Source organism: Myxocyprinus asiaticus, chromosome 2 (genome assembly GCF_019703515.2).
Source record: "Myxocyprinus asiaticus isolate MX2 ecotype Aquarium Trade chromosome 2, UBuf_Myxa_2, whole genome shotgun sequence".
Lineage (NCBI taxonomy): Eukaryota > Metazoa > Chordata > Actinopteri > Cypriniformes > Catostomidae > Myxocyprinus > Myxocyprinus asiaticus.
Genome location: NC_059345.1, coordinates 57,961,359 through 57,989,036, shown reverse-complemented (window position 1 = coordinate 57,989,036; position 27,678 = coordinate 57,961,359). Strand labels below are relative to the sequence as shown.

At 35.5% G+C, this 27,678-nt stretch overlaps 1 protein-coding gene across 1 annotated transcript; it reads left to right on the top strand.

The window, feature by feature from the left end:
* Positions 1-4,968: 4,968 nt before the first annotated feature.
* On the top strand, positions 4,969-27,655 carry LOC127412455 (solute carrier family 2, facilitated glucose transporter member 4-like). The gene is made up of 12 exons (XM_051648826.1): positions 4,969-5,018; positions 5,096-5,192; positions 7,537-7,632; positions 9,769-9,929; positions 11,332-11,456; positions 12,712-12,827; positions 13,000-13,162; positions 14,424-14,611; positions 15,092-15,196; positions 24,288-24,389; positions 26,241-26,444; positions 26,557-27,655. Exons 2-12 carry the CDS (start codon positions 5,160-5,162, stop codon positions 26,779-26,781), a joined length of 1,518 nt encoding a protein of 505 aa, XP_051504786.1. The 5' UTR covers positions 4,969-5,018; positions 5,096-5,159; the 3' UTR covers positions 26,782-27,655.
* Positions 27,656-27,678: the final 23 nt, after the last annotated feature.

Below are 27,678 nucleotides of genomic sequence, written 5' to 3'. Positions count from 1 at the left end.
CAGTCTAAAATCTTTAAATATCATCCAAAGAAAATTTAATTGAGCTGTTCTTTAACCGCAAAAACATGGAGAATATTAATTTTGAGTCATAAATTTAACAGAATTGTCCTTCAAAAGTGTGAGAGATATAGGCTAGAAAATGACGTGCATAAGTTACCCGGTGGTTTAAAATAAAAAATAAAATAAAACAAACATTCAAAATAAAAAGGTCATAACCAACTAAATTCATCTCGTAACATGAAGTTTAGCTTCATACACAAACTCTGTCATCGAATAATACATTTATTTTATAGTCTATAATTAAATTATAAACAAAACATTTCACTGCCCAAAATATCGTAATATTTTATTGTGCATGTTTGAATGTTGTGAATGGTGGACAAATGCTGTAAAGGAATGTATTTTAAGCAGCTCGTCAATGCTTTGAAAATAGTCAATCAGTAATAAAAAGGTGCTGTTTATCTGTTTAGAGTTGCTGTCTGCTTTAGCAATAATGCTCTTTTCCCCCGACTATTTCAAAAGTTACACAGATGATTCATCAAGCTATTATGGACCAGTTCAAGCTGACAACACTGAGTGGACCACAAGAGACTACAGAAGCTTACATGTGTAGATACATTATGCATAAAAAGACTTAATATCCAATGTTAATACTATTTATATGTATTTTTATTTCAATATGCTGTATTTAGTAAACTGTGAGAGACATGATGTGGGTGACTTGACTCAATGAAGTTCTTGATTTTAAGTTTTTAACCACGATGAAACCGCAATGCGAGCACCACCTTGGCTGCTCAAACGCCACACGCAATTTTACCAGTTGTCAGGTCCAGTGTTGTGTAAAACTGCCTTGTTTAGTTTCTATTACGTTGGATACATACCTGTCTTTTATGTTTTCTTCGTGCCAGCCACCTTGGTAGTCGATGTTATACAGTAGTCTCTGTAGTAACTTTCAGGCGTATTGGTTGACTGATGAGTGTGCCTGTGCACGTGTGTATGTCTGTGGCATGTGTTTGCTTAAACACAGTGAAACAACTCTTGCTATGTCTACGACATCAAGACTAAAACAGCTGCATGCAGACTGAGATGTGTTCATTAATTTCTGTTTTGTTATTTTTTACTGTTTAATTTTTTTTTTTTTATTGCATCGCAAATGTCATGGACTTGACTGGACTCGGAAAAAAATCCAGAGTCCCAAAGGCTTGAGTCTGAGTCAAGTCTGAGTAAAAATGCATCGGAGTCTGTTACAAGTCCAAGTCAATTAAAATTGGACTCGAACTCGAGTCCGAGTACAAACTTGAGTACCGCAACTCTACTTTTTGCCAACAGAAGCAGCAAAATTACAATTGTCATGCTAGTTCTTCACATTGTGTTTGGCTTAAATGCTCCCATGCAGATAAAATGATCTTTATATAATTTTGTTACATGCCAAAATATTGCACAAAACCAGAGTCATTATCGTCATCCTGATTATCAACTGACATTAACCATATGTGCTGTGTTGGTTTATATATTTGATTGCAACTTTTTTCTTCTTTTTCAGGATGGTATGATCTGATGCTGAAATACCTTGCAGTACTTTAATGCACAATATAGATCAATCAAATGTTTATTCTTAAAGGAAAGTGTTATTAGGATATTTGATATACTTTACAAAGTAATTCATGAAAATGAGCCATTTCTACACTTAATGTCATGAGGTAAAATATCACTAGGACAAAAGCCCCTCCATCATCTGACTTTAGGTGTCATCTGTTTGATCATGTGAGTGAATGGTAATACTGTGTTTGAGACTGTGTTTGCACATGTGTGCTTGTTCCCACCCACTCGATCCAATAAACTTCCAGTTTACTTTTACCCTCTAGACATTCAGCCAAACAAATTCTGCTGATTGCACTGCTCACCCCACCATGAAACATTACTTTAAAGGGATAGTTCACTCATTAATAAAAATTCTGTAATCATTTATGTACCCTCATGTTGTTTCAAATCCATAATGGGTGATTCTCACAAAACCCATCAATAAATGTCCCGGCCATATTTTACAATAAATAAATAAATAAATAAAATTATATGAAACATTTATTATATGCAAAAAAGCTTATTCGTCCTAAATGTAGGCTTCATTTTCTTTATGCAACATACAATTTCATATTTGTTTGTATTGATTTGGGCTTAAATATGACCAGGATGTTTTCTTGACATTGCACAATGCCTCAGTCACCATTCAATTTCACTGCATCTTTTTACATAAACTGAAATTAATGATGACTTAGGCTGTCTGTGCCAGACATCCTTTCCTAACATCTCCTTTTGTGTTCTTCCGAGGAAGGAAAGTCCCACGGGTTTGGAAAAATATGATGTTGAGTAAATAATGACAGAATTTACAATCCTGGGTGAACTATCCCTTTAATATTTCTTTGCTTTATGCACCCCATGAAGAGAAGCACATTCTCATCTAAAGAGGTACTTTGAGTACTTCAAATAATGAGTACCTTTCTTTAAGGAACATGTATTGAAACATAATAAAAATGTCAGTTAAATATGTTGTCTACATGGAGCAGTGAAAACGCATTATTGGACTCACTGAGCTGTAGCAAACACTGTGTTGGTCTTTAAGGGATCTTGTTTCTCTGGGTTTAATGAGTGAGGCACACATGACTCTGGCTGGAGCCCTTACTTCAGCTGACAGGTGTCAGATTCAGCCACTCTTTCTAAGCCAAGAACATCAGGGATCAAGGAGGGAGGGAGTAAGTGAACGAGACAAGGGAGGGACAGAAAGTGGTGTGATCTGGGGGTGTGTTAACCTACTGGGGGTGTGTGTGGTGGGTGGTAAGTGAGGGCTATTAAATTGAGAGAATGATGTCAGACATTTTTCTATTGCATTGCTTACTGTTTCTGTGTCACAGCACAGATGAGACTCTAACCAGTGGCTTCATAAATTTCAACTCGAAAAAGACCCACACACCTAAAAGATATAAATGGTTTAGTCCACAATTGAGGAACACCTGTTGCCTGTGGGGGGATTCTTTTCCTGTGACATGGGAATGAGATTGCGGGGAGGGGGTTATAGGCAAAGTCTGTGACCCCTTAGGCATGTGTTCAAAAATAGTGAGGGATTTATGAGCTATGAAATGCCAGACAATGGAGACTAGGTCAGCCCAGTTACCCACTCTTGGCGAGTGCTTTTGAGTTCTAAACCATCAAGATGAGTAGTTCCTCACTTGACCCAGCTAACTGTGCCTGCGATGATTATGATGGATGCTGCACTAAAGAAGTGAATATTTAAAAATGTCAGAACATTTGCTCAAATAATAGTTTCATCCCTTTGGCAAGGATATACAGAATGCTTAATGTCCAAAAGTTTATTAATGTTTAACTTCATAGTAATTACTCTCAGCTTTTGGGCTGTAGGCTACTACAATTTTTTTTCAATATAGTGTGTCCACCCCGTAACGGAGTACAAATACTCTGTCACTGTACTGTACTGTAGGCCTACGTTTTTTAATATTTGTACTCACCTCGAAACTGCAGCTATATTTGTAATGAACCACACAATTTCATTTAGCAATTAAATGTTGCCACAGTCATATCATTATCATGAGATCAGGCTGAATGTTTCAGATTTTCACATTTTCTTCACAACATTTTGAAGAGAGAGTTAATAATTTTACTCTACCGTATTTCTCCAGACACGTTTGTTTCTTTTGCGAGTGAACAAAGCAAAAAAAAAAACAAAAACAAAAAAAACTAAAAAACATGTCGCTATAAATGGGGATAGCTATGTCTGATATGCAAACAAATCATTTAGTCTAATGTTTTAACCAATTAAATTCTTTTGAATCTGTAAAATTGGTTTAAAAACAGTTGGAGCGATTAATTTTGCTAATCGATATGCGAACCTGAATCAAAATCATCCGAAATCCTGAACCATGTGTTTTGCACCTTCGGGTTATAGACCTTGCTCACGGTAGCGCCATCTTTGATTTTTAATGGGAATGACAATGAGGCAGTGAGAGATAGACTTGCATCTCTTCAATGGCACTAAAGGTATAAAGCTGTAAAAAAAACTCCAAGATCACATCTGATTTTCCACAACTCTTGTTGTCTGGAGTTTTTTGTCTACTGAATGTTTTTGAAAATATGTTTTTGCAATGTTTTCTCCATAGAACGATCCAAAAACACTTTAAACTGCAGTACAACCCATTGATGAGACTGTACGGGATCAAAAATCTAATATGGCACTGCTGTGAATAAGGTCTATTGACTATAAATTAATTTGATCAGTTATGTTGGGCTTAACATTAATAACATTATGAAATATTAATAAAGTTATGTTCCTAAACATTTATTTATGTCTCCCACCTTTCCTGGAGAACTGTTAATATGTGTAAGAAGCTTGTAAGTAAATACAAATGTGGTTATAATTATATTTGACAAGGTACCGTATTTATGAATCAACAATGAACATCTGTGCTAGTATTTATGCCATTTACTTGTACTTTTGATTCTTAACTAGGCCTGCATTTAGTTTCATTTCCTTAAACAGTTTTCTTTTTACTTGAGTATTTTTCTCATAGAATACTTTAACTTTTACTTAAGTCAGTTTCCATACAGGTATCTTTACTTTTACTTAAGAATGACAGTTGGGTAGGATACTTCTTATACAACACTGGACCAAGTTTCATTTGTATTACCTAGGCACATGGAAAGACATTTAACCTTATAGAACAAATAAGGCAAACTTCATTCAGGCTTTGCAATTGTGACTTATACACCCCTTGCACTTTTATGCAATGACACATTAGGTCAAGACAACCGACCTTGTTGGAGTGGACCTAATGGAAATCCTTTCACGAGAATCTAAAACCCTCCCCTTTGCCTCAGCATAAACTTCAGAAATACCAGCGGGAGGAGGGCGTGCAAGCATGTGTCCCCATATCCTCTCCACACCTCCTGCGTAACAGAAGAAATTATAGACACTGGAGTAACGCTGAAGCACAACAGAACACGACTAGGTCAATATTCTGGACTTTTTTTATTTATTTTTTTAGCTTTTGTGAGCCTGTGTTAAAAGGACCAATTAATTTCACAGACTTCTGGAATAATATTTTTTGGAGAAGAAGGAGTGAAGACTTGTATCTCGTGCACTCAGCGTCATGCCGGCTGGGTTTCAGCAGTTGGGAGGGGAGGTAACTGCAATATAAATTATGTAATGGATAGAAATTATGTTATATTTATTTATTATATGATGATGTCGACTGTTTGAATTGAGTCTTGTCATACATTTGAACCATTTAAATCTAACTGATATTAAAAAAATGGACATTTTAGTAGCCAATGTAGTGGTTTACACTTCTCATTAGTAAAATATTAGAGTGCACTGAAATTTTTTTTATGTGGTAACATCTAACTTAAATGTTTTTTTTTTTTTTCCAAGCAAAAAATATTATCATCACTGAATCAACATGTTTTTGAGGTTAAGATAAGGTTGGAAAGGCTCCTTAAGGTGACAAATGCATGTTACCAGTTTTTACAGTGTGTTTATGCTCTAAGGTAATAAATGTTGTTAATAAAAGCATAAACTAGTCTTTGAGAATGTCCATATAACTAATAATAAATGATGTACACTCTTTACTGTAAGATGCAAAACCTCTATAAGTTCTGGTAAAATAATAAAGTTGTTTTTTGGAGACTGCAGTCAAGTGAAAGTGTGAGACTGAGAGCTAACAGGCAATAACAACAACACTGCAAGTGGAAACAAGCAATAATATGTAAATGGTCACATCTTTACCTTTAAATAACCTAGAAGTAACAGCATTGCAGACACACATTTGACTTTCAAATGACAAAGTGTAAATAGTTCTGTATCTCTTGTGTATGTATGTGTTAGTGGAGCTTGCAATACCACGCTTTGTTGCTGAAAGTAATCGCAACACTGAAGCTCCACCATTTGCCAACTTCAACAATATGTGCATTATGGCAGCATATCTGAAAAGAAATTTAAGTTGTTGTTCATAATGTGAATAAAATAGTTACAATATTTTGTGACGTACAAAATGACTATTTAAAAAAAGATCCATAATTATGTCATCCTAATCTATTTTCAAATTCTTTTCTATTTACGATTCTAATATACGATTATTGAGACACTTTCACTTGCAAAAGGCAAACATTTATTTTACCTATTTCTTTCCTATAAAGAAACAAAGAGATGTTACTTTCACATCTCACATCAATACAGTAAAAATAGATGAGGTGTGACGTGTGAAAAGAAAGGACTGTTTCATTCATTTACTAAGGAGAGTAGTTTTTAAAGATTTCTCCTTGTGTAAATGGAAAGACTTTGTGCTGTCCAAGTGTGCAGACTTTGTGTCCTTCTTCACATTGTTTTCATGTATCATTTCAAAACACAACTTAGCGAAGAATCAACACAACAGGGTCAATCTGTAGAACACTAAACAAGTCAGTAAGGGCAAAACAATTTTTATTAAAAAAAATATTTATACTGTATATGGATTATAATCCATTGTAATTATTTGTGGATCATAAAATTTAAAGTTTAAAATAATAAACAACACATATTTTAAAAACATTTATGTTGCATATATCTTACATAATTTACCAAATCTATGTATGGTTCAAATTTTTAAAACACAATTAAATATTGGTCTTAAAGCTCATTATTGGTCTTAAAGAATTTCTGAAGGCTTAGGTATCACTTGGAGACAATGGAGATGTAGTTAGTGCCAACATACCAGTAAGTGTTGTATAATACAGACAAACTCTTTGGTTAGAGAGGCATATTGAGCACTCTGTATGGTTACTGTCTGCGGATATAAACTGAACAGGAACCTTCCCGTGCTCCTGTCAGTCAGTGAGAAAACAGGTGTGGGCTTTGTACTGCTAATTCAAAAGTACAAACTGCAAATGCCAGAATAACCACAAAGACAAGAGAACAGGGTGAATTATATTACCTCTAAACATATGACAAACTAAACAGAACAAATCAGTATATTCACAGTGTTTATTTTTAAATCAGCAAACCTTAATTAAATATAAAGGTATCATAGTGGCATTGTTCCGTGGTATCCATGGATAAGTAAAATGTTGTCTGAAACAGGCAGAAGTCAAAACAGAACATTCTTCGAAGTCAAAACGGAAATAATTAGTTTTATTGCACTCTAAAAAATAGTTTTGGCCACACAAGATAGAAACCACATTAATATACCTTTAAAAAAAGCTGCCGTTGGATTGTGTCATGGAATACAAACATATGGAGCAGTACTTTTGTTTAATGAATCTATAGTTTTAATATATTTATAAATGATCTCAATATGTAAATATGTCATTAAAATAGCATAAAGCATGTCTTTAAAATTATTTGATGATGTCTTGAGAGCTTTTGCATAATTAATTATTGTTATATTGTTTATATTTTGTGTAGAATGATTAAAAAAATATTCCTACTTCAATAGCCATGTGGTATTGCAACTGTAAACTTTTATTCTGTGTGTTTGTTTTGGTGTCCTGCAGAGAATAACTGGAACCCTCGCACTGTCAGTTTTCACAGCTGTGCTGGGTTCCCTTCAATTTGGGTACAACATTGGAGTCATCAATGCTCCTCAGAAGGTAATGTGATCCATATTTCTCCTACCACAAGTAAATCAACATAAGTGGATGACAACAATCTTAAATCTTTAATACTTGTTTTAGACATATTTACAATGTATCATTAAAGGTGCACTCCGTGATTTTTTTTTTTTCCTTGCTTAAAAAGTTTTACTTCTAAAGAAAGAAACTGTAATTTTGAAACATGTGTATAATCATGATCATTTACATGAGATGAAGATTCCAATCATATCAGTAGCCGTATAAAAGTAGTTTAATTCTACATGGATAGGGTGCCCTAATGGGGGCTGCCATGTTAGAATCACATGACTGGCCGAATACTACTCGCTTAATCATAGGGTGCTTCTCAATCGGAAGGCTACAACCTAGTAAGGCTGGATATCTCAGCTGCCATGTCATCAAGCACTATCGAAGGCCACCCCTCTAGCTCCACCCCTGTACTGGACACTTTCACTCATGGATTAAATTAGTTTATGGATTAACGAAAACGAGGCTGTGAGGGATAGACTTGCCCTCTCTTCAATGGCACGCATGGCATAAAGCTGTATAAAGCTCCTTGATCACATTTGATTTTCTACAGCTCATGTTGTCTGGAGTTTTTTTGTCTTCTGAATGTTCTTGGAAAGATGTTTTTTTCAATATTTTGTCCATGTTACTATCCAGAAACTATTTAAACTGCAATATAGCCCATTGAAAGATTGTACGTATCCCTCACAGCCTCATTGTCATTCCCATCAAAAATCAAAGATGGCACTGCTGTGAATAAGATCTATGGCTTCAGTAACTAAAAAGTATTGCTATGGAATGATGCTGCATCCACACCGCTAGGTGTCAGTGTAAGTCCAAGATGACGTATTCAAAAAATTACAGAGTGCACCATCAAAATTGTTCCATTTGAACAGCTATGTTGTGCAACCCCAAGGAATTTGGCCTGGATTGATTAACAAAGACACAATGTTTAAAATATAGTTCACTGTTTTTTAAAATGTATTTTATTGTTCTTTAGATTTAGATAAGGATAAAACTTCCATATTAAGATACAGGTGCACCAGTGAAAAAAAAAAAAGAAAAGAGTAGGCTAAACCAAGTACATCTAACATATAGTTCTTGCAACCAATTTAAGCACCTTGAGGAACTTATAATCATACATAATCATACAAATTTCAAAATCATTGCATACTCTAATATTTTGTTGGACCGCCTTTAGCTTCGATTACGGCATGCATTCATCATGGCATTGTTTCGACAACCTTATGCAACGTCACAACATTTATTTCTGTCCAGAGTTGCATACATTTTTGGCAGTGATCTTGTATTGATGAAAGGAGAGTCGAAACACTCCGTAAAGTCTTCTCCAGCACATCCCAAAGACTTTCAATGGGGTAAGGTCAGGACTCTGTGGTGGCCACTTCATGTTTGAAAATGATTCCTCATGCTCCCTGAACCACTCTTTCACAATTTGAGCCCGATGAATCTTGGCATTGTCATCCTGGAATATGCCTGTGCTGTCAGGAGAAAAAAATCCATTGATGGGATAACCTGGTCATTCAGTACATTCAGGTACTCAGTTGACTTCATTTTATTGCTGGATAATGTCACTGAGCTTAGACCTGACCAACTGAAGCAACCCCAGATCATAACAGATTGTACAGTTCTGGCACCATTCGGAGTAAATTCTAGAGACTGTTGTGCGTGAAAATCCCAGGAGATTAGCAGTTACAGAAATACTCAAACCAACCCATCCAGAAACAAAAAACATCCAGTGAGCGGCAGTTCTGCGGATGGAAATGCCTTATTGATGAGAGGTCATCAGAGAATGGCCAGACTGTTTTGAACTGACAAAGTCTACGGTAACTCAGTTAACCACTTTGTACAATTGTGCTGAGAAGAATATCACCTCAGAACGCTATTCTGAGATGTGGGTTGATGCTTTTTTGGCGGCACGAGAGGGACCTACACAATATTAGGCAGGTGGTTTTAATGTTGTGGCTGATCGGTGTATATTGTTCACAACAGGGTGCAGTAGGGCTAATTTAATGTGGAGTATACCTATTCATTAGACATAATTTATCATACAAACCTATAAACAATTATTTGTAAACCCAGCATTTTTTCTATTCTGTCCATCCCCCTCAGATCATTGAGCAGGACTATAACTCAACATGGATGGAAAGGTACTCAGAACCAATTCCTCAACCAACACTGACATCTCTTTGGTCACTCTCTGTGGCCATTTTCTCTATTGGTGGCATGCTGTCCTCCTTGTCTGTGGGAATTGTCTCAGAGTTCTTTGGCAGGTGAGAGGCAGTTTTCCCTCATCACTTGAATACTAATGATCAGTAATCTCACATTTCTTGATGTATCAGACCTGTCACACATCTGTGAGATCTAGTATTGCAAAAAGTAAACACTTACTTACACTTACTGTTAATTAAACTGTTTATTTTTTTGATCCAAAGTGACCTACAATTCATTTACTACAGGGGCAACCTTGTGCAAGGGCATAGCGGTGATAGAGGAATGAGTTACAGGTCATAACAGCTGTGTAGGTAATAGCCTGGTTTTAAAAGAATATTACAGGTTCAATACAAGTTAAGCTCAATCGACAGCATTTGTGGCATTATGTCGATTACCACAAAAATTATTTTTGCTTATCCTTCCTTTTCTCTTAAAAGATTACAGTGAGGCACTTTCAAAGAAAGTGAAAGCCTATGTTTTTTTGTTTTGTTTTTTTGGAGGGTTTAAAGGTATAAATGTATAGCTTATAATTTTATAAAAGCACATTTATTATTAAAACTCTTGTATTATTTGAGCTAAGTTGTCATGGTTTTGTGAAGCGAAGAGGCGAGACAGTAAGGATCCAAACGCAGAACTTTAATTATAAACAAAAGAAGAGGATACAACAAAGGAGGTAACCACACAAAGAAAGTAACAAAACTCTACATACAAACAAGAACCTACACACACTATGGCTAACAAGGAGACAAGGAACACCTTGAGTACAATTAGGGCAATGGATAGGAAAATAGACATAACAGAGGAAGAAACAACACTTCAAACTAAGCGTCTCTTATAAATTCCAAAATAAGAGTCCGTAAAATTGTATATAACTTTACACAGAAAAGGTAAATGATTTTTGCACACTGAAATAACATTTACCGGCATATTGTTTATGTCTTGTGGCTAAATAGGATTGGCCCCATTCACTTCTGTTGTAAATGCCTCTGTAATCCCGATTAGTGCTTTTTTTTATTTTATTTTATTTTTTTTGCAAAGAAAAGGAGGGACGGGTCAAAATGAATTTTTGAGGTAATCAACATTATGCCACAATTGCTGTCGATTAAGCTTAATTTGTACTGAAACTGGAATATTCCTTTAAGGTGTTTTAGTCAGTGAAGGTCACAATCCCTTTCTTTGTCATTGGTTTCAGCTAGGTTGCATAACACCAGACTGGCCCACCTGTCCTAGCCTGCTAAACTAAATACATAACATACTGTAAGCAATATATTGTGTGACAAAATTGAGTCTTTGCAATAGTTGGTAAAAAAAATAAAATAATTTATAACTGATTTTATCTTTAAAATTAAAATAAAACAATGGTGCAAGGTCAAACATAAGATATTTATTATTATTGTTTATTATGCTGCAGTGTTAGCACACTGATAATAATGTGTTGATATTCTATTTTGACTGTGCTAGGAGGAAAGCAATGCTTATCAACAACCTCCTTGCATTTATTGGTGGAGGCCTGATGGGGATGTCCAAAATCAGCCGATCATTTGAAATGATGATTTTAGGACGCTTTACCATTGGGGCATATTGTGGTAAGCTTTCACTCTTTTCTTAAACATAAAGAGACAAGTGTATCTATTGTATATATACAAAAGGTGGACAGTAAAACAATTTCTATCATTAAATATTTAACCTGCCATACAGTATCCTTGCATCTGAAATTATTAATTTCATTGAATTACTGCATATAATTCAGTAAACAATCAATTACAATGAACACGCTGCATAAAATCTTAAGACTTAAGAAACATGGGTACTTCTCAAGAACCAGTTTTTCTCCTTTTTTGATAACTTTGAATATATAACTTCAGGACCTATCACACGCAATAGATTTCAGACTATTGGGGATTACAAACATTACAGTATGTAAATCTAAATTAAATATATGTACAGTGCATTTAAACAGTCATTAGTCAGAAAGTTAATACTTGAGGGGTTAAGTCAAAGTGTATTCATTTTAACAATAGCTCGGACAAGCTTTTTCTGAATTGCAATTATACATAATGGTCATGTATTTAGATTGCTATAGTCTGGATTTATCTGTACCTCCTTGCTGAACATGATACCTTTATGCAGTGGATTGTTATGCGAGTGCCTCTTGTTAGATGCTATGAAGATGAAATTAAAGAATTCTTTGTTTAATCACAGCAAATGCTGAAGCTATGCAACCTATTTTATTTATAAAATATGTTTTTAGATATAAATAAGTCCAAATAAATAGAATGAAAATGTGAAAAAATAAAATAAAATACAGGAGGGCTGCAGTAGTCAGGGGACTCTTAAGTTTATAGAATTCCATCAATTGTGCAGTTATGTTACATAAAATAACAAAATAAGGACTGAAAACATCCACGACGCAAATAAGCGCCACCTAGAGGTGATGTGGTAGAAATATTAAATTGAATATAAAATCTTTCACATAGCACTTAAATGGACAAGTGATATATCAAATGAAAGCTCTCATTCTCAGGAATGTGACTATAGAGTTTATATTGTTGCCCTAATACAGGGGTGTCCAAACATTTCGGTCGGGGGCCAAATGCAGAAAAAAATAAGGGCCGGGGGCCGCATCGCTGTAATAATTAATAAAAGGGGCTTGAAGCTACTAGATTGCCACTATGCATTATCTTTATTAAGTTTTAATCATAATTTGTGCTCTATGGTATGCTTGTGTAGGCCCTACATGTAAATAAAGGACAGGGTATTTCACTCACAAAGAACTCTTATAATGGAACAGTGATGCGTCTTAAACAAAATTTTGGGGTGATTCTATATCCTTCATTATAGGGTTAGCATCAGGATTGGTCCCCATGTATGTGGGTGAGATTGCCCCTACCAGTCTGAGAGGAGCTCTGGGCACACTGCACCAGCTGGCCATCGTCACTGGCATTCTTATAGCCCAGGTACAGCGAGAAAGTTCAAGAGAGTTAATTTGCATTGTGGTGTCTTTTCCTTTTGGATTCATCAGTAACTAGTGTGTCTATATTATCTTTGGATTTGCTTTAGTCTCCTGCCCTCTATCATTTTATTATCAGTACAATTTCCTTCTCATTGTCTACTGTGGACTCTCTGCAGATCTTAGGACTTGAATCCCTGTTGGGCAGTGAGAAGCTGTGGCCAGTGCTGGTGGGTATTACAGTACTTCCTACAGTCCTACAGATGGCGCTATTGCCTTTCTGTCCAGAGAGTCCACGCTTCCTCTATATCATCCGATGCCAAGAGCACCATGCAAAGAGTGGTAAGGAGTCAAGCTAAAAACACTGCCTGCCAAATAAATCCTCTGAAATGTAATATAATAATGTAATATAATATGGGGTCAGGGTTAGGGTGGAAAATAACAGGGTGAACATTCAGTGGATAAATAAGCCACTACATGGTCTGTGAATTATATTTAACATAGGCCCTACTATATTTGTAAACTTTAATCAATGGATTTATTACTGTCATGATTTTTTTTTTTTAATTTTAAAATTACATTAATGTTCCCTATTTCTTCACATAACAGGGACTAACACTACAAAATAAAGGAAAACATAAATTTAAAAAATTGTTACGCAATTCAAATGATTCAAAATATTTTTGCTGAATGACAGCTGTCACCTGCTGTCATTATTTTCCACACAAAAAATAAGAAATTTAATAAGTTGTAAATTATGGCATTGCCTTACTCTACATTTAGTTAATGCTTAATTACTGTCTTATTCATGCTTAACTAGTACACTATTGTGGACCCTAAAAATAAAGTTTTACCTAAAAATGGACTTTAAGGACCACAGCAGTGTATAAAATTATAAACAGTCTTTAATCTATTTACCAAGCCTATTAAAATTGTAATCTAGTGACTTAAATGTCACAGAATTATAGGAATGACCCATATAATATAATATAATATAATATAATATAATATAATATGGTGACACAACATAAATTGTTTATCATAAAATAAACAAAAATGTCAAACATTGAAATTTATAAACAGCATAGGCCCAGTAATATGCTGAATAATTTGCATGACATAGGCAGAATAGGAAAATTGACAATTTTGTAAACAGTGTATCTGAGCAAAAATAACTTCAGCAGAGTTTGATTGGACCCACAAATTGGGACCCACCCGTTGAAAACCACTGATACAATATAATATCAGATCATATAATGACATTATTTCACATCATAAGTATAACAGTTGCATCTACAAATACTCTGTTACAGAGTATTTGATTCTTAATGCGTGGATTACCTACCCAAGCAACTCCAGTCCTATTTTTAGGATAGAATAAAATCAACACTGGTTAGAACATTTGCTGCTTTTATAACAATATGTTTAAAATCTACCAAGTGAATGTCAGACCTTTAACAGTATGCCCCACAGCAGACCACAAATAACTTTTATTAGTATTATTTACTTTAATAATTTATAAATGGTGAACCAAAACACTCACAAGTCACACACACACACACAACAATAAACACTTTAACGTACTTTTGTCTCTCTTGCTTAGCTTTACGGCGTCTGACTGGGCGTCTAGAGGTCAGTGATGGCCTGGCTGAGATGAAGGAAGAGAAGAGGAGGATGGACATGGAGAGGAAAGTGTCCATTGCTGAGCTCTTCCGCTCTCCTCTGTACAGGCAGCCCATCATCGTCTCCATCATGCTGCAACTCTCCCAGCAGCTGTCAGGAGTTAATGCTGTGAGTGTTGCAGATAGTGCTCAGTCATAAACGAGAGAAGAATCAGGAAATGAACTGAGATTCAACTTGTAGTTTGAGTTGAACATTGAATGCTGCTTCCCTACATGACTTAAGGAAATACACATGCTTCGTTTCTGAATTAGTACTCTGAAGTTAGTGAACAGATATTTAATTGACTCTGCCCCATATGGTGGTTCAAAAAATAAAGTGTTGAGCTAATTGGTTAATGTATCTTTCAAAGTACATTCAGCATGCACTTTGTGAACATTTATCACTTTTATGGGAATAGATTACTTTTAATGCATTTTTTGTTTATGGCAGCAGAGATATTCAGTGAACTGAAATATATGATATCCGTATTTTAAATGGGATGGTATGAAATAGAAGCATAAATCAGAGGCAATAGTGTAGTTAAAAAAAGCCTAATTAATGAACACATTTCTTCCATATTTTCTCACACATTTTATTTTAACTCCTCAGATCTTCTATTATTCTACTGATATCTTCAAGAGGGCTGGGGTGGAGAGTCCAGTGTATGCCACCATAGGGGCTGGAGCTGTCAACTGTGTTTTCACTGTGGTCTCGGTATGTAAAACCAGATCTCATGATTTCTTAAAGAAGAACTAATAAGATGAGATTTAGAAGCCAAATTAGCCTTAAAGGTGCTGTAAGCGATTTTAGCCGTTCTTGAATTTCAACAGGCTGAGCTGTTGGATTAGCCACACCCCCTCTTCCCAAAGATACCAAATGTACAGAGCCCAGGAAGTCACCTGTAAGAGGGGGAAAAAAGCGAGAACCGCAAATCCATGCCCACAATTTTGCAATTCGTATCCTCAGTTTATAAACCCTGCTCACAGATTTGTAAACCGTTTCCACGGTTTTAAAAACCGTGCCCTCAATTTACTAACCTGTACTCTCAGATTTGTAAACCGTACCCTCAATTTTGCAATCTGTAACCTCAATTTTACAATCCGTACCTACAATTTCACAATCCGTACCCACGGTTTTGCAAACTGTACACACGGATATGTAGCCCCTCCCTCATTTTGAAAATCTGCACTGACTCACACGAGCACCAGCTTCCAGCTTTGTTGTTAACAAATCTTATTGTATATTATTTTATTGTGGGTTAGTAAGTTTAATACTGCAAATTGTCTTAGCTGCATGCTTAAAGTGATTCTCCATAATTTGGTAGACAACGATTTAATAAGAATGATGTGCATCATAATCTTGTCCATCTGATTATTTGCTGTATTCTCATATTCTACCTTGAATTTCGATAGCCAGAATACACACTTATGTTTCACAAAACAACATTTTCGTATGGCAAACCTTTTATACATAACACATTTAACATTTACAGCTGTTATGAGCAACATGGCATAAAAATGTCATTAATTCTCAATAATATCCTGCAACTACAATACTATGAGAACATGCTAAATGATTGCCATCATTAACTGCGGCCAGTGGACACATTTTGTTTGCTGTTTACACTGTCTAGTGCTGTCACAGAGAAAGGTGAGATGTTTCACAATATTATTTCATTATTATCTTTCAGGGAGTAGTAAAAAAGTTTTCATACGTTTCCATGAAAAAATCGTTTACAGCACCTTTAATTGACACTGGCTTTTCTCAATAACTGTGGGCCAAAAATAGGATAGATTTTGTCAACAGGGTCTCAGTGTTTTTGTAAGTGTAAGCAGTGAAGATAATAAAATTCAAGTATAATAATAAAGTAAAAAAAAAAAAAAAAAATTGTATTAATCTGTTAAATGTTTTATAACTTTTCAAAGAATACATTCCTATATACTTTTATGCATGAATATAGTTATACATTGAGATATTTATACAACAAAATTATTCAATGTCTTTTAAGCAGTGTTGGTTTGTAACAGAGTACATGTAATGGCTTTACGTATTCAGAATACAAAAATTAAGTACCTGTATTCAGCCTGTATTACGTTTTCAAGCACCTGTATTCTGAATACGGTTACTTTAGAAAATTTGTTACAAAACCTCTAGAATACTTCTCTCATAATGACCACAAAATATGGCAGATATGAAAGAAAAAAGGTTTTATCAATCTAGTGAGAACCAGCGGTTTTCTAAAGACCGCACATACGCACGTTGTACACTTGTTGCCAATGTTGCCAGGTTCATGCTTTCACAACAAATTTGGCTAATTTGAAAACACAATCGCAGGTTAAAATTATATAATCGCGGGTTTCGTTTTTTGGGATACTTCTTTTTTTTTCTCCCCAATTTGGAATGCCCATTTCCCAATGCACTCTGAGTCCTCGTGGTGGTGTAGTGACTCCCCTCAATCTGGGTGGTGGAGGACAAATCTCAGTTGCCTCCACGTCTGAGACCGTCAGCATGCGCATTTTATCACATGGCTTGTTGAGCGCATTACCGCAGAGACATAGCGCGTGTGGAGGCTTCACGCCATCCACCGCGGCATCCACGCATAACTCACCACATGCTCCACTGAGAGTGAACCAAATTATAGCGACCACGAAGAGGTTACCCCATGTGACTCTACCCTCCCTAGCAACCGGACCAATTTGGTTGCTTAGGAGACCTGGCTGGAGTCACTCAGCACGCCCTGGTTTTTTGGGATACTTAAAAAATGGACAGTAGACTCTAGATTATGAAAATACTTCTTACTCATGTGTATAATGATTCCAGTGTTGAATATCTGGCAACCGCACTGTCACACTGTTGTCTGAACAATAAGCGAGCTGTCAGCTGTGCACCAGTATCAATACAGCCAGCAACATATTTCACAAATATAACATTCAAGCTCATGATACAGTGTTTCCCGCGATTGTAATTGCTGTGTAAATACATTTACGCAGCTGCAGATGTGGCTTCTGTGCCGAGCTTTGCTGTGTAAATGCAGACGGCTATGGCAAGCCAAATTGACTTAAACATAATTCGCAGGAAATAAACTGTTGATATCAAAAATTGTATTTGCACTAGATAAAATGCTAATACTTGATATCAGGAAAGTAATTAATACTAGTGACAACGCTAATGTTTCATACCAGTAATTACATTTTAACTAGTAAAAACTGTAATTCTTGATATCTGCAACTGCATTTTCACTAGTAGTTTTTCACAATAATCTGTCATCCACTTCTATTCAAAACACAATTACAGATATCAAAAATTTATTTTGTGGGGGCCTGGGTAGCTCAGTGGTAAAAGACGCTGGCTACCACCCCTGGAGTTCGCTAGTTTGAATCCCAGGGTGTGCTGAGTGACTCCAGCCAGGTCTCCTTGGCCCAGTTGCTAGGGAGGGTAGAGTCACATGGGGTAACCTCCTCGTGGTCGCTATAATGTGGGTCTCTCGCGGAGGGGCGCGTGGTGATTTGTTCGTGGATGCCGCAGGGAATAGCGTGAAGTCTCCACACGCGCTATGTCTCCGTGGCAGCGCGCTCAACAAGCCACGTGATAAGATGTGCAGGTTGACGGTCTCAGACGCGGAGGCAACTGGGATTCGTCCTCTGCCACCCGGATTAAGGCGAATCACTACGCGACCATGAGGACTTAAAAGCACATTGGGAATTGTGCACCCCAAATTAGGGAGAAAAGGGGAAAAATCTAAAAATAAAAGTAATGTATTTTGTACTAGTTGATATTCCAATTTCACGTATCAGCAAAGCCCTTCTTACCAGTAAAAATCAAAAATTTTGATATCAGTAACTGCATGGTTCCTAGTTAAAATGTCCATTCTTGATATCAGAAATTAGCATTTTCACTAGTAGTAGTTCCATTCCTGATATCAAGAATTGACAGTGAAAATGTTATTGTTAATATCAACAATTCATATCCTGTGAATGATCAAAAGTCAATTCGGCTTGGCATACAAAATGCAGTTAAAGATATCAAGATTCAATTTGGCTTGCAATAGACTGCCCTGATAAGCATTTGGTTAGTCATGTACACATCGGAAACTTACAGAATGACAATAATAGGAACAGGTAAAATATGAGAAAAAGTACTGCAAAGACTGGGATAGGGAAAAGGACTTGAAGTAGCTTAGAGGTGTTCCAAAATGTCAACAGAAAAACCTTGTGTAAATAGCTACTGTAACATTTGTGGCTTATAGACGTATGGGTGGCTAGTTCAGTTTGACACGTATTCTAACATACAGGCATTTTAATATTTATATCTCACTTTTTTAAGAACATCTCCTGTTTTTTTTTTTTTTTTAAAATTAGGGGTTCCTGTAGCTCAACTGGTATAGCATGGTGCTAGCAACAGCAAGATAATGGGTTCAATTCCCAGAACGCACAAACTGAAAAAATGTATACCTTGAATGCACTGTAAGTTGCTTTGGATAAAAGCATCTACCAAATGCATCAATGTAAATGTACAACATAATTCACAAAAAATTTAAAACAACAATAAAAAACAAAAACAAAGGGAGAGTAAAATTATTAAAAGCACCCAAAAAAGAGTGTCAGTAACAAAAGTATATAAAATATTTAAAACTATATAAAAAATAATAAATAGGCCCTAATATATGCAACCAATCCTAGTTAAAATCTTTCATATACTACATTGTTGTCAAATAACCTCACTATTTTGTTAACATTTCTGCAAGTGGCATCCAATTATCATCTCAAAATTATAGTCCATTTGCATTTCATATTTAATTTTGTCAAAATGTATTAATCTTTGTCAGTCCAATCAAATAATGGGTTAAGAAGAAGATTCAAATGTTAAGCATAATTAAAAACATTAGAAATGCCATTCTGAATGTAACATTTGTGTTCAACTTCACATCTAATTTCAAGAAACTAGTTATTCAGATTAACCTGCTGTACATGTTAAAAATGTGGGTGTAGTGGTTTAGATGAGATAATAATGACATATCATGCTTAATTATATGTATTCTAAAAGTATTCTGAATACATTACTTTTTTATGTAATGTATCAGAATTCATTACTGAATACATTTAAGAAAGAGTATTTAGTATTTAGCCCAGAATATTTTCTTAAAGTATTTTGTCCAACCCTGCTTTTATTCAAGGCAAGTAAAGTCATTTTTATTTGTACAGCGTTTTTCACAAAAAATAATTTCAAAGCAGCTTTATAGAAAATTATGCTTTAACAGAAAAATGCTGTAATATAGTAATGTCTTCGAGTCATAATAGTGCGGTTTAAGAAAAAAACATGATTGTAAATTGTGCCTTAAAATAAATAATAAAATAAATAAGTCAATTATATTTGTATTTTGATCCCCAGTGAGCAAGCTAAAGGCGAACGTGGTAAGGAACACAAAACTCCATAAGATGTTGCTCACTGTGGGGGCCAGTTCTCTTCTGGCTAAAGAGCATGAATATAATGCCAATATTAGTTATTTATGTATAGTACAAGTCAAGATTTAAAATGAGCAAACTAAGTAAGTGTTAAACAAAAAGATTTTGTATGAACTGTAAGATGCATTGGCTGATGAAGGCTTAGGTTGGTAATTAATTTATTATCTATGTATTCCATTTTAAGAGTGTAGTCCTGGTGTGGTCCTTTGACCAAGGTGATGCAGGCAGAGGTCAGTGAGGTTCACACTGCAATACGACTGAAAGATTGTGGCAGATTAATTTCCGGTGAAGTCCATCATAAGTCCAAGTTTCAGGCAGTGTCCAGTGAAGTATCCCATGTCTGAGTTAGTGCTGGCATCAGTTCATGCTATGTGAAGTCCATCGTAGCAGACTGAAATGATATCTGGCTGGCACTGGCTGCAGTTAGTCGACCTCACTTAGCAACACGTTGTAGTGGGAGTCGGACATCAGACAGGACCAGAGCGGGATCTGGTAACCTCTGGGCATAGGTGAATTACGGACCGGGCCCATGGGGCCAGTGCCTGGGCCTGGTAGTCAACTTTGAAAACAAACATCAACTTTGAAAACAAATGTTTATATATGCTTAAATATGTGGGCCCCACAGCTTATACAAGGGCCCCTCCAGAGGGCCCTGTGACTATGAGAGCCCCCAGCCCTCTTATAGGACCCTTTTGCCTTCCTGTTTCTATTTACATTTTTGAGCCACTCTTTGAGCCATGCTCTTCTGGTATTAGAAGACTTTGTAAAATAATTTCCAAAATTGCTACCTTCATATTTTGATGCACTCATCTTTTTATGTGAAATCTTTGCTGATTTTGATAAAGTATAATTAACAATAACATTTATCTTGTTACTGATATTTCAAAATGAGTACTTATTGAATTCAAGCAACATGTGCTTAAAATTTAATTATTTTAAAAAAAAATGTTTTTAACAGGTTTAAAAAATATAATTTTCTGACTATTATTTCTTATGTTAGGCATATGGTTAAGCTTTATTCTTTGTATAAAAGGGCTGTTGAACAAAAACGTTTATTATACTATTCATTGCTATAACTGCATGTTTGCCATACATTACAAAAAATAACTTGGCTTAGGTGGTTGGGAAAAAGAAAATATTTTATATTTTACTTTGTGTGGTTCAAAAGCATTGATTAAACTAGGCACATAAAGTTTGTTGAGACAAACTATAATGTTGGTCTGACAAAACCTTGTCTGAAAGTTTAAAATAGTTTTAAATGCTTAAAGTTATTTTATACCATATAAAGGTATTTTTTACAGGTTTAACAGTAAGGGCTTGTGTGTAAATTTTGACAGCTGACGTATGAAATTACGAACATTCCAAAACAGACTCGTAGCTCACTTAAATATTCTGTCAATGTTATGTAGTCTAGGGGATTTCTGGACACTTTGAAAAGGCTTAAATGATGCCTTAGCAGGGCTTTTCAATAGGAGAATAATAATGGTAGCCAAGCTGTAGGGTCTTTCCAAGCAGAATTTCCCAAAAAATGACCAAATGACCACTATTTTTGATCCCCACACCTTTCAGCCCTTCAAGCTCTCACAATGGAGGGTAAAGTCTTTGAAGGAAATAGAGTGTAGGGATGATCACTTCTGAATGGAATGCACCCCATCATTCAGATGAGTTAGAAAAGATATAGCAGCACGAGCCAGACCTGCCTGAATTCTTTGCCGAATTTCACCAAACATTTGGATAGATACTGTAGGAGCCTACTGTATTGTTAAATGCATCAATATTTAATGTGTTTGATGAAGTTAAAATATTTCATATTTAATTAGGGCCTCTTTAAATATATGCATTTTGTATGCATAATTTGTAGTATTTACACTGTTTACATTATGTATAAAAAAAAAAAAAAGTTAAAATGGTTCTGTCTCTTTAAGAACAGTGGCTGTTCAGCGAATGTGTTTCGGTTGAGTGGTTTCACATCCGTGCTGTTTGAATTAATCTGACTGTGAATAACAGAACAGGTATTAAATGAGACTTAAATCAATGAAAATTTATTGCGTAGATCTCAACTTTAAAGGATAATTGGACTGGGGGGCCCTAAAAGAAAATTGGTCCAGGGGCCCTTGCTAGTCATATTCCGCCCCTGACTCAGGGTATGTTAAGACAGGGAAACAAATAGCGTAGATGCCATTAATTTTAAAACAGGATTATAGAAAATGATCATTAATTTTAAAACAGGATTATAGAATATGAGAAGTGTTTCCAGTTCCGGCAGACCTAACTAATGCAGCATAACTATGTGTTGATGGATAAATTAGGTGTATGCCTGGCTGTAAAGATGAGTCTTTAGTCTTGACTTAAACTGAGAGAGTGTGTCTGAGTCCCGAACCATGTTAGGAAGACTATTTTATAGTTTAGGAGCCAAATAGGAAAAGGATCTACCTCCTTTTGTGGATTTTGATATTCTAGGTATTAATAACAGGCCAGAATTTTGCGATCATAGTGAATGTGATAGAATATAGCGTGATAGAAGTTCACTTAATTACTGTGGAGCAGTATCATTCAAAGCTTTGTAAGTAGTTAACAGATTTTTAAAATTAATAAAAAATTCAAATTGTAGCCAATGTAGTGACGATACAATTGGGCTTATATGATCATATTTCTTGGTTCAAGTCAGCACTCTAGCTGCTGCATTTTGAACTAACTGCAAGACATCCTCCCAGTCATGCATTACAATCATCTAGTCTTGTGGTCATAAACGCATTAATTGGTTTTCCACATTAGAAACAGAGAGCATGTGTCGTAACTATGAATGCTGTTCTACAAACATTGGAAATGTGATTTTCAAAGGACAGATTGCTATGAAAATACAAAATACAGTTCATCGCTGTAGAAGACAACATGACAGTACATCCATTGAGAGTCAAATTATATTTTAGCGGCTTATTTATTAGAGGTTTTTGGTCCAATTACTAGTACCTCTGTTTTGTTGGAATTGAGTAGAAGAAAATTGCTAGCCATCCAATCTTTGATATCATCGATACACTCTGCTAACTTGTAGAACTGTGAAATTTCATCGGGTTTCGTCGAAATTTGGGTATCGTCGGCATTACAGTGAAAACTAATTCCACGGTTCCTGATCATGTCTCCCAGGGGAAGCATATATAAGGAGAAAAGCAGAAGCACTAAAACCGATCCCTGTGGCACTCCATACTTAACTTTAGTTTGATCGGACAATTCCTTGTTTACACAGACAAAGTGGTAGCGGTCAGATAAATAGGACCTAAACCTAAACTAATGCCTGTCCACAAATGCCAACATAATTCTCAAGCCTATCCAAGAGAGTTTTTGTGATCTATGGTGTCAAAGGCAGCACTAAGATCAAAAAGCTCTAGAAGAGAAATGCAGCCATGATCAGTTGATAAGAGCAAGTCATTTGTAACTCTGATAAGTGCAGTCTCTGTACTATGATGGGGCTTAAATCCTGACTGAAAATCTTCATATTATACAAATGTTTTTTTCTTTTTTTTTTTGGTAAAAATGAATGTAGTTGGGAGGACACAACTTTTTTCTAGTATTTTATAAATGGGAGATTTGAGATCGGTCTATAATTAGCCAACTCTCCAGGATCAAGCTGTGGTTTCTTGATAAGTGGTTTAATAACTTAATCTTAAATTTTCTTGGAACACGCCCTAAGGTTAATGAGGAGTTAATAATATTTAAAGAGGTTCTGAGATTACAGGAAGCACCTCTTTTAAGAGCTTGGTCGGTATTGAATCTAACATACATGTTGTTGATGATTTTTGATGTTTTGATATGTTTTTTTTTTCCTGTCCTATGACAGCAAAGGATTAAAGTTGTTTATGTGGAATAATATGAGACACTGTCTTCTGAGGTGCTATTGCAGACAGTTTCATAATTCCATTTTATCAGTAAAGAAATTCATTAAGTCATTACTACTGTGCTGTAGTCGATTCTTTATTCCTTACCAATTTATCCACAGTACTGAATAAACACCTAGGATTATTGTGGTTATTTTCTATGAGTTTGCTCAAATATGCAGACCTGGCAGCTTAGAGCCTTTCTGTAGCTAGATACACTATCCTTCCATGCACCATGAAAGACTTCTAATTTTGTACTCTTCCACTTGCGCTTAATTTTCCGAGCTGCTCTCTTGAAAACTTGAGTGTGATCATTGTGCCATGGTGCGAGGGGCGACACTATCAAGAGTGCTAGAGAAAACTGTACCTATATTTCCTGTGATTACATCAAGTTCTTCTAAATTTTAAGCATAAAACAAGCCTCACATCATGTGATGACACTGACCTGTCCATCACTAATTTCTCTAACAGCTCTTCCTTGTGGAAAGAATGGGCCGCCGGACACTGCACATGCTAGGACTTGCTGGAATGTGTATCTGTGCCATCATCATGACAATTGCCCTCGTATTACTGGTTAGTCCCACAAAGTTTTTTTCTCCAGATTCACATACTTGTCTTTGTCATCTAAATGTTTTTCATATTTATATATGGGTGTTTCTTCAACTGCAGGCCATTTCATGTCACACAGGACAATTTTTATGAAAACTAACAGATGTAAACTTTTTCAGAATTTTCTTTTTGTTATATGGTCACATTAAAACTGACTCAGAACCTTTTTTACCAGGCATTCATCTTTTATTTTTGATATGCCTTTTATGTATACATTTTACTGTTTTAGACTTGTCCCAGACCCAGATTTTTAATATTAAACTCTGAAAATCTATTATAAAAATACAAAATATGCCATTTTAACCTATGATGATCTAAACAAAGAGCACAAAAATTATAAATAATTTCAATATTTATTGTCTAAAAAGTAAGTGTACTTGTAAATCAAGTCGACTAAAGTTTCAGTGAAGAGCATGCTTGAGACAAAATATGAGACAAGTGAAGTTTGAAGAAAGCAGAGAAAAATTAAGGTAAATATAACTTATTATATATAATATTATATAAAGTATATAATATTTATATTTATAATATGATATTTATATAATATCACTTTTTCACTATTAGGTATAATTTCTAATCAAGCTGAAATTTTGCCAAATCACACAAAAAGTGTGAAAATATTTTTGAATTTTGTGCATTTAGGATACATCATATGTTAGCAATGAAATTAAACTCAGCAAGACAAAGGAGTCGGACATTTTATTTAAAAAATAAAATAAAATAAAAAAAAATGTAATTTTCATTATGTCATTTCCAGCATGGAATTCTAATTAACACAATACAGAATTTGAGATGTGGTGGAAATGACACTGTGGTGGGAATTTTATTACTTTCTGAAAAAATAACAAACATGACATAGATTTGCATAATTTGCATAATGCATCTTACAAATTAAATAAACTATTGAGAAAGTGAAAATGCCCACATTTGAAGAAACACCCATATACAGTTAAAGGACTGAGGTATATCAAGAAATGTTGAAAAAGTACTGTTTAGTGAAAGAGATTTGAAGACTACTCTACTGGACAGCACTTACTTGACTTGCAAAAGTGTAGGTGTAAAATGCTCAAGTACACTTTCTGTCCATTTTCGCTGGTCAGTGGTGGATGTCACAATTTTGATCACTTAGTTGTTGTCTGATTTGGCCTGCTTATGTAAAATTTGGGAAATGACAGACAGATTAGTGTATGAATAGCCTTTTTAAAGGTGCTGTTGCTGTAAGCGATTTTAGCTGTACTGGAATTTCCACAAGACTGAGCCTTTGAATTTTTCAAAACATCGCTCTCCGAAGATAGCATTGAGCAGTGCGTCTTCTCACAGATGTCAAACACAACAATAGCGAAATAGCGGCCTCAGCTGACAACAGTTATGAATCTGAATATGACATTAAACCTGAATGAACCGCTTCAACAACTTCACTATGAGACCGTGCAAAGTGATTGACAGACAGAAAGCACATCAAAGTATTCTGATCAAAGAATGTGTCCGCAGCCTGCTGTCACATTTTTGTTTTCTGTTAACACAGTCTAGTTCCGTCACAGAGACTGGTGAGATATCTCAGAACACTTATTTCAGTGATATCTTTTAGGGAGAAGGAACATTTTCTGCATACCATTCCATACAGCACCTTTAATAGCATTGCAGGCACACAAAAGATATCATTGTAAATTTCTTTTAAACATTGTAGTTTTTTATTATTTTCCAGTTACAATATGAATTCTGTATATTGACTGACCTGTTGGCCCTCACTTTCTTTCATGCTAACACTACTGATATTTAATTTATGTTTCATGTTCTTTGTCTGTTCATCAACAGGAGACTGTGCCATCGATGAGCTACATAAGCATGATGGCCATTTTTGGTTTTGTGGCTTTCTTTGAGGTTGGGCCGGGTCCTATCCCTTGGTTCTTTGTGGCTGAGCTGTTCTCACAGGGACCCAGACCAGCAGCCATGGCAGTAGCTGGCTGCTCCAATTGGACCGCCAACTTCATCATCGGCATGGGGTTCCAGTATGTTGCTGTAAGTGCAGAAGAAAGTATATTGTATGCCTATTCTTTTTTTGCTATTCATTTTGCAAGCACAACCTGTGTTAAATCCATCAACCACTTAACTCAGTTTCTCTTTATCGCAGAACCTTTGTGGTCCATACGTTTTCCTCATCTTTGCTGTGCTGCTCCTTTTCTTTCTACTCTTCACGTTCTTCCGGGTTCCTGAGACTCGAGGAAAGACTTTTGACCAGATTTCAGCAACCTTCCAGTGTCATCCACAAAACATGATGGACATGGACCTGGACATGGATCAAGGGAAGCACAGTACAGAACTGGACTACCTAGGAAATGATGGTATAGATAACTGAAGACTGAAAGTGAGGGAGATGGTCAATGGGGGCCAGAATGACCAGAATTCACCTTTCATGCGGAATCGGGGAGTATCAAGGAAAATGGAACGCATACCAAAAAGAGAACATGACAACTCAAAGGAGAGAAAGCATTTGGTCTTTGGATATTAGGTGTTATGGAGATGAAGAGGGATGTTGAACTTTGGGAGAAAGTGCAATGGTGTTTGAAAAGGAGCAAGAGACTTGATATTTGGATTTCTGCACTTTATCTGCACAAAGGTTTCCATACTAAGCACATAACCAGTTATGCTTTTAACATAGAATTATAACAAATCTTAGTCTTGTGCTTATTAGAATTTTTACATTAAAGATAATGAAACATTTTCATACTGGGATAAACTTCTGTCAAATTATTTTCTGTTCAGGATTTTTAAGGACAAAACAATTTTAAAAACATTTTAAAGCAGTTTTTTGCACAAAGCTAAAATTTTAATTCTCATTAAACTGTGCGTTAATCATACAGAAATCACTCAACTAGTTCTCAAACCAAGCCTCCTCCTTACAAATGACAATCAAACATGTCTCCTAAACATGCACACTTTTAGAACTTTTGGAATTATATCTAGTAAGGCCAGAAGGTTTTGCTTATTGTATAGAGTGAAAAAAAAATAAATTCAGTTACAGAAGGTTAGAGTCCTGATGATGAATTAAAAGTGTGTGCTACTTGACAAAATGAAAAAGCAAACAAGACTGACCTTTATTCCTTATATTTTGATTTGTATAGTGTGTGTTGCTTGATGACATATTGGAGGTGTGTGTATGCAAAGTGTATCTTTTAACATTAAGTTATTTATATGGAATAAAAAGCATTGTCCTCTAATATAACAATTAAATCTTTTTAACCACTGTAGTTGT